We start from the raw sequence: 8,848 nt of genomic DNA, 5'->3' as shown, positions 1-8,848 counted from the left end.
TCACCAGTCACCACTTGGCCTACGTCCGGCGTCTGGGCTTCTGTACTGCTTTCTTATGCCATCTGCAAGTCATCTCTAAGCTACCACAAACATGTTGGCACATCTGGCCACAGTATGGACACAGTCCCTCCTGGACTGTAGTTTTTGCAAAGACTTATTGAAAGTAAGGCTAACACTAGAAACTTTTAAATGTAGGGAAAATAACTAAAAGTAACACATCCTAGTGTTCAGAACCCCTGGCCACACTCGTTCCCAGGGAGAATTTTTAACCCACATCTTCCTTTAGGCCCCCCAAACTAAATCTGAAATGCAGGGACCTATTCATTTCTTCCAGAAGGCTGTCCCCATAGTGCTGCTGCCCTCTATGAATTCCACAGCTCCAATTCTCCTCTCCAGCTCCTAACAGAAGAGATGAATCAATTGCTTAATTACCTTTGCATTCTTCTCCCCACCTTGCCCCTGCTTTGAGATCTGAACCACAGAGCATTCTTGCCAGGACTAGCAGTGTATATAAACCCCAGATTAAAATCCAGACCTTCTATTTAATGCAAGAATTCCCTCAGCCCTGGAACAAACCATCCCAAATCAGTGTTCAGATACTATGTTAAACACCAGCCAGTTCTAATTTCTTCCAATCACAAACAACACATGAGCATCTTGAAAGTTAAATTACACGTGTGCACACTATCATTTCAAGTTTTAGGTGGTTGAAAAGATAGGTACTTGTTTCAGTATTGAGTTCAGTATCAGGCATTCTTCTAGAACTGGCAATATTAACAATGAACTAAGTACACTACCCTACTTCAAAACCCTGATATATTGTGGGTGGAGTCAAACAAATGCAAACTGCAACTGTGATGACGCAAACAGGGAAACTATACTTCCAGGGGAAAGCTCTCCAAATTATGGAAATGATGATGAGAATGAGATCTGATGATGATTAATGTTAGGAAGGGACTGTGCTCTAAGCAAAAAGAACAGCAATTCTCAAAGTACTGGTACTGGAGAGTGCTGGAATTGGAAGATCAACTTATTGGTCTCAGTTTGACCAAGGCGAGGACCCCCAGGCCTTTCAAGACTTTGTAAACCATGTTACTGAGTCATTTTTATTCCAAGAACAATAGGATAATGCTAAACTGATACCATACACGTTCTGAAAACTTGGTACTTGCTGCAAAGGCTGCCTACTACTGACACTCCCTGAAGCTTCATCAACCCGAGTACCACCTTCCAATTTGATAGTTTTAACTTCTACATGCTACACTTTGTTCTCTATGTTTATTGCCTATTTCTTATGGGAGTGCTTTTTTTTAACTATACCTCAATTTTTCCACTGGACTGAATTTAAGAACTCATTATATTTTCATTCTTTGTTCCTGTTTACTTTTAAATTATATGTGTTAAAATGTATACATTACAATCTATTCTTTCAGGAATTCTGTCATAAGGCTATTTTCTCACCTCAATATTCTATGAATATTCAACTATATTTTCTATTTGTAATTCCAGTTTGCTATCTCAAACATTAAGAGTTACCTCTTGAAATGCCACTTTTATAAGTAAATGACTTAAGAGAATAATTCACAGATGTTTTCTTAATTTTCTACTCTGTTCTCAGTTATCAAATCACGTATTTCATTGCCAGTACCACATATTTAATGTGACAAAAAGTTCTTATGAATATTTCTTTGACTTAATTAGCAACCCTAAAAAAACCTTCCTCCTTTCTAATAAAATATTAGATTGTCTTTGGGGGATTTTTTAAATAAACTACCAAGACTTCAGACTACCTAAGAACTAAAACGATATCTATCTGGAATAGAAGGTGGTGAAAATGACCTTGAAGACATCAGCAACCCCTCTAAACAATAAATGAAATTTACATACATCACATTGATGAATTTGAACACACAGCCCATAAGACAAGCATAATTCATAATTGATTTTTTATTTAAAAAATTACAGGGAGCAATTTCCAGCATATTTTATAAAAGTACTGCCTGTATCAAACATTTTGTATCACTGTTAATTCCACTGAAGAGCTGCCTTTTTTTCTCTTAAGGTACTAATTCTTCCAATTGATGGACACATGCCCTTAAAATAGAAAGTTTCCATCATTTATTCAAATGTCAAAATTAAGATTATTGAGAAGTTTATTGCTTTGTGGCTGGGCAAGATGCTACTAGCACATTTTAGGTAAATAATATTCTTTATTAAAACTATGAGGTCATTTTGTTTAAAACTTTCAGGGTAATTCACAGAAAATAGATATATTTGTTCAAATTACATATTGAAGGGCAGGGCTACTAGCTATATAGACATTTATTAGGTGAAGCAGCTCTTTAAAGAAATAAGATGCACAAAGTCTGTCTTGGTATACTACACATAATTGAAATGAAAAACACCTGGAAGACTGGTATTGTTATGTTCTGTTAGGATCTTAAAAAAAAAATCACACATTTAGTAGTCCATTTGTGCTTAAAATATTCATATGCATGAGGAGCTTAAAGAAAAGAACACCTCTGTACATGATGATCAAAAGAAAGTTATAAATTTTTTGAATTGCACTGTTATTTAAACCACTTTCCTAAAGTCAGACCCTCCTTTGCAGCTAGCACAGTTTTTCAGGTCTAATTGGCAACCTGAGGAGGCCCTTCTGGAATTAGCGAAGTAAAGAAGGTGGTGATAAAAGACCACGCTGAAGTCATTAGTCCAGGCCTCGGAACTGCACTGGCATCTTCACCTGCATCTTCTCCACTCTCATCTTCAAGCCCATCATCCATCAGGCGCTCCTTTCAAACAGAACAAGAAACATACTCCTGAGCAATCTGAACCACTAGTATCAACTTGCAATAGGAAAGGAGAGAGATAAGTTCTTTCTAGAAGGAAGGAATATGAGCATGTAATTAGCAATGGTAGGTATATGGTAAACAGAAACCTTTGTGAAATCCAAAATTGATAAATTCCTTGGTGTTCAAGTTTGAAGGGGACAAATGCTAATATAATACAGTAAATGATCACCATGTGCATAATTTTCTTTGTAGGCTACTTTCAGGAAGAATGTTAGTTGTTCCAGCTTAATTCTAGTATGTAATTAATTCAGTAATATAAATCCTCCAAGATGAAGCTGGGCATGGTGTAATCCCAGCATTTGGGAGGTGGAGACCAGAGGATCGCAGTTTGTGGATAGCCTCAGCTACTTAGCGAGGCCCTTCGCAACTCAGTGAGACCCTGTTTCAAAAAATTAATAATAGCTGGGTGTGGTGGCACATGCTTGTAATTCCAGCATTTGGGAGGCTGAGACAGGAGGATCCAGGTTCACAGTCAGCCTCAGATACTTAGTGAGGCCCTCTGCAACTCAGTGAGACCCTGTTTCAAAAAATTAATAATAGCCGGGCGTGGTGGCACATGCTTGTAATCCCCGCGCTTGGGAAGCTGAGACAGGAGGATCGCACAGGTTTGAAGCCAGCCTCAGCTACTTAGTGAGACCCTGTTTCCAAATAAAATATAAAATGGGTCTGGGAGTATAGCCTGGAGGTAGAAAGCCACTGGGTTCCATCCCAGTACGAAAGAAAGAAAAAAGAAGAGAAGAGAAGAGAAGAGAAGGGAAGGAAGGAAGGAAGGAAGGAAGGAAAGAAGGAAGGAAAGAAAAAAGAAAGAAAGAAAGAAAGAAAGAAAGAAAGAAAGAAAGAAGGAAGGAAGGAAGGAAGGAAGGAAGGAAGGAAGAAAGAAAATGGGGCTGGGGGTGTCACTTGGAGGTAGAATGCCCCTGGGTTCCATTCCCAGACCCACAAAAAACTAAAAATAAAAATAAAAATAGGGCTAAGGGTGTAGCTCAGAGATGAATGCTCCTGGGTTCCACCCCTAGTACCACCAAACACACAAACCAATCGATCCTCCAAGATGAAGTCGTCGCAATTTACATGTCACTTTTCTCCAGGTACCATGCCATAGATACTTAGGGACATACAGGATGCTTTGTCAAGCTGGTCCCATACAGTCTAAGGAAGTATCTGAGCTTACAAAACCCTCCATACATACCATTTCTTCAAGCTCTAGATTGTTTGCATTCTGTCCATCATTGTTAACTTCAACATTATTGTTAGCAGCCTGTTGCTGACCTTCTTGCCTAAAAGGAAACCATCCAGCTTGGTGTCTGTTCAGTAATACAAAGAAAAAATAAAGTAAGTCACAATTGTCTTTATTTGCAGTGCTACTTAACATCAATGTCCTACCAAAAGGAAAATGACTGAAACTATTATAAATGAAAAAAAAAAAAATCTCCCACCCACATTAGACCAGGGAACTACCCTTCTCAAAGCAATGGTAAGAAAAACAGATTCAAATCTAAAAGTCTATCATGGGCTTAAAACATTCTATGTTTAGATATTAAGACATATCAGAAGTCCTAAAATCTCTGTTGGCATCTTAAAAAATGAAACAACTAGATATTTGCCTCTCAAAAAAAAAGTAAGGGCAAGGGAAAAATCTGTCCATTTATGAAAAAAGTATGATCTATATGTCTAGGATTTGCAATTATAATTTATAAGAATATCCTAGGGAGTACATCATGAATTTCCTCAAGTTCTAAATAATTTAAAGACCATATCTAACAGAACTTGCAATTTTTATGATAAATAAACAAAAACTCTGCTTCTAAACAATTCTGATAAACATTCTTACTCAACAGAGCCTGCCCTTGTTTTTGTATCAGTAACATGCCGGATATCTGAAGAACAGTATTCACAATCCTTCAGTCGACTCTGATAACAAACTACTAACTATGTCAGATTTTGTACTGAACAGTTTTAGAAAGTAATTAAAAAGAGACCACAAAAAGTTAATGAACATCACTCACAAATACACCAGTAGCATGGCTCCCATTACCATGATAAACCGACTAAAAGAAGAATAGAAGTATACAATGCTAAGTAGAATCGCGGCTCGTGAGAATGTGTACATCCAGTCTAGCCAGTCACGATTGAAGTCTTCTTCATTTAGCACTGGCCCCCCCTGTGCATTCATCTGAACATTCTCATTCATGGGTCGATTTTCTTGGGCCACTAGGTTGGCAGCTGGTGGAGGTTCCTCTCCAGGAACATGTGCCAAATTCAGAGGCTGTGATACAGCAGGCTGGGCTGGGTTGGCATTTGAAGAGGCCTGAGCCGAAACTGCAGCTTGGCTAAATATTCACCAAAATAAAATATTAAAATGAAAAACAGCTTTACCATACTATATTTCTTAAAACTTCCCAGAGACTTAGATATTCTTTAAAAACCTAACACGAAATTTCACAACTCCTACCCACATTTTTTAGGCAAGCACAACTTCTAGTGAAAGAGTAGAGCCAAGACTGATGGTATGTGGCCTCGGAAAGGCTGTTCTCTCAGTCTGGTTGTCTAAGATGGCAAGAGAGAGACTGAGGAAATAGGGGCGCCATTTTCATCACTCTCTCTCTCTCACTGAATTTCTTCACAAGCTAATGATAAGTACATTCAAGTCTTTTCACTAATGGCCCCTTTTATCCTACATGGGAAGAATACCTCTAAGCCTACCAACTCCCTTTCAGACCCATGTTTCGAAAGATATGTCGAAAAATGTGTATTAATTATTATTATGTGTGCCTTCTGATTTGTGCTGGTATTTTTAAATACAGTTTTATCTCAGATAACAACCCTCAATCAGTCCTGATCTTTGGGAATTCCACCTGGGGATCACTGGTCCTTGTCAATTTAGTAAGTATTATGGTCCTAAACTATGCTTATACTATGACTTGCTTAGATTTAAGAATAAATTTTCAGCCGGGCGTGATGGCGCACGCTTGTCATCCCCGCGCTCGGGAGGCAGAGACAGGAGGATCTTGCAGGTTCGAAGCCAGCCGCGCGCGCTGGCTTAGGAGACCCTGTTTCCAAAATGAAAATGTAAAAATAGGTCTGGGAGTGTAGCCCGGAGGTAGAAGGGCTTCCAGGAACCCCAGGACCACAAAAAAAAAAAAAAAAAAAAAAAAAAAAGAATAAATTTTCCTCTAAGAGTTCCCAGTAAAAAAGATAATGTAGCTGAGATTTGCTTTTAAATTATTCACAGGAAGGGGAAAAATTATAGAACAAGATTTAAGTAATTTTTAAATGTTGAAACTGGGTGATGAATATACAGAATTTATTTTAATATTCTGTTTTATTATATGTTTAAATTTTCTATAATAAATCAAAGGAGAAAAAAGTGGCACATGCCTGTAATCCTAATACTTGGGAGGCAAAAAACAGGAGGAGCACAGGTTCTAAGCCAGCCTCAACAACTTAGCAAGGTCCTCGGCAACTTAGTGAGACCTCATTTCAAAATCAAACAGCTGGGCATGGTGGCACAAGCTTGCAATCTCAGTACTTTGGAAGTTGAGACAGGAGAAAGGCAAGTTCATAACCAGTTTCAGCTACTTATGCACTCCGAAACTTAGCAAGATCCTATTTGAAAACAAAGAATAAAAAAATAGGGTTGGGAGTATAGTTCAGAGGTAGACTGTCCCTGGGTTCAATCTCTAATACTGCAAAAAAAAAAAATTAAAAATTAAAAATAAAACATACAGAGGTAGAATTCTGAGTTCAATCCCCAGTACAAAAAAAAAAAAGTTAAGCAAGTCCAGATGTGGAGGTGCAAGCCTGTAATCCTAGTGCCCTGTCAGGATGAGGCAGGAGGATGGCAAGTCCGAAATCATCCTAGGCAACTAAGCAAGAGCCCATCTGAATATAAAAATAAAAGGGGTCTGGGATGTAGCTCAATGGTAAGGCATCAACAGTTTCAATTTCTAGTAAAGGAGGAAAAGAAAAATTCATCAAGACAGAAGAAAATTAAACAAATACTTCCTAGGCTACAAATCCCTATTCAAGCCAATATGTTAATGCCTTTTTAGTTTCCCAAATACTTCTTACCTCATGGTTATTCTATTACATGGACGAATTATTTTATTTTAAAATGAGAACTTGACACTCAGAGTTAGATGATGTATATAAAGATGCTATGATTTAATAGCAAACCACAATAAGTCTCACTTATATGTTTGTCATGAGATTTATAAATCAGTCAAGATATAAAGCATTGGCTTAATGACTCCTTTCAAAAAAATAAAAAATTACTCAGCATCCCCTTGGATGCTTCCACTGCCTCCTTAGTTCTATTTACAGCCCCTAATTATATCTGAAGCTACTACTGCCCCCCTGGATTGTTCCAGTATGGTAAAATAGCCAGTAGAGTACTGAGCACAAAGTAGTCATGAAAATGATGACCATTTGCATGGCAACATATAAAGAGAAAAAGTTACTGAAATGGATTTAAAACGAGAAAAAATCTGGGCAAAATTTTTGGAAATAGGACACTGGAAAAACAGAAACTCTCTTATTTCACCTTCTTAAGTTAATGGGTTTGGAAATAACAAAAGCCAGAATCCAAGCTGATTAATGTTAAAGTCTGCATGACAATTAAGAACAGAAGCAGCATGAGCCAGGTTAGTGGCGCACACTTGTAATCCCCCTGAGACAGGAGGATCGTGCAGGTTCAAAGCCAGCCTCAGCTACTTAGTGAGGCTTTCAGCAACTTAGTAAGACCCTGTTTCCAAATAAAATATAAAATAGGTCTGGAGCATGGCCCGGAGGTAGAAAGCCCCTGGGTTCCACTCCCAGTACCACCAAAGAAAAAAAAAAAAAAAAAAAAGAATAGAACCAGTATGAATAGAGGTAATATCACTGAAAAAGAATTCATGAAGTAGAAGTCATTCAAGAAAATGGATGAGCCAAATTTTGGACATATTGAATTTGGAATAAAGTCTAATTTCCCTATACAAATCTCCCAACAACCCAGCAGAAATAAAGGATGAAGCCCAAGATGAAAAAGTGGGAATCATCCACAGAAACCCAACAACTGAGGTCAAGTAAGAAAGAACTCTAAAAAGGGCTTCTCCCAGACTGAATCCTATCTTTCCTACCAACTATGAAGTCCATGGTAAGCACATACGCACCTCTCCAACTGAGCAAGGAATGATACTATTTAAAAGAAAGAAAAAATCAGCCATCAAGACACAAAAGGAGTGATCAGAAAGATAAAAATGAGGAGGAAAATACAATCAAAGAAACAAGAGGAGGACAATAAATAGAAGCTAGTTGTTATTAAATAAGTCCAGAAGAATAAAACTGAGAAACTCTCTTCTGCTCACTCTGTCCCATGTTTCCTAGCATCAAAACTGGTGCAGTGAACCTATCTGATACATGAGTCCTTCAAAAGGACTTCAGAAGACCATGTATCATGATACATGGCCTTCTCCCTATTTTCTTTTTACTTTCTAGCTCTTCATGTAGATTTGCTACCTTCCAAGTGGAACTCTCCTAAATCTTCCCTCGAATTTACAAAATGTTGTATTAGAGAAAGTATGTGAATACTGATAAATGTAATTAGGGAGAGCGGGAGAAGCAAAGACAAGATTTACCTGATATGAACTGGAAATAAACCCTTTATCCTTCAGACTTAAAGTATCTGCTGAGATGTTTGTGAATTCCTTCTCATAATAATTTAAGCTAATCAATTAAATACATCAGCAAATGAAATCCCAAATCAAGTTACTTAGGATAAAACAAAAAATAAAGAAAATAACAGTGAATAACTGAAAACAATGAACTCAGAATGACTCACTATTGCATATAATACTGATGAGCATACATCTGCTGCCACCACAGCATCTGCAGGGGGCTGAGAGCAGGGTACAGCGGGATTCCAGGTGGAAAAGCTTGCGCAGGAAACTGGTTTTCTACATTTCTGCATTAAGGAAACAAAAGAAGTCTCTAAGGCTTCAGAAGCTGAAAACATT

The 8,848-nt window shown here is 37.8% G+C and overlaps 1 protein-coding gene across 1 annotated transcript in view; it reads right to left on the bottom strand.

Moving 5' to 3' along the window:
• Positions 1-2,630: 2,630 nt before the first annotated feature.
• HERPUD2 (HERPUD family member 2) overlaps positions 2,631-8,848 on the bottom strand; it is a gene marked incomplete at both ends in the record, with an annotated part of 36,807 nt that continues 30,589 nt past the window's right edge. Inside the window, 4 exons of the mRNA XM_080701000.1 lie at positions 2,631-2,792; positions 4,042-4,156; positions 4,859-5,182; positions 8,674-8,796. Coding sequence (XP_080557126.1) covers positions 2,631-2,792; positions 4,042-4,156; positions 4,859-5,182; positions 8,674-8,796 — 724 coding nt within the window. The remainder of the gene's footprint in view (positions 2,793-4,041; positions 4,157-4,858; positions 5,183-8,673; positions 8,797-8,848) is intronic.

The sequence above is a fragment of the Muscardinus avellanarius genome (assembly GCF_963383645.1).
Source record: "Muscardinus avellanarius genome assembly, chromosome: 9".
Taxonomy (NCBI): Eukaryota; Metazoa; Chordata; class Mammalia; order Rodentia; family Gliridae; genus Muscardinus; species Muscardinus avellanarius.
Note: the sequence above shows the minus strand (reverse complement) of the source record. Positions and strands in the feature narration are given on the sequence as shown.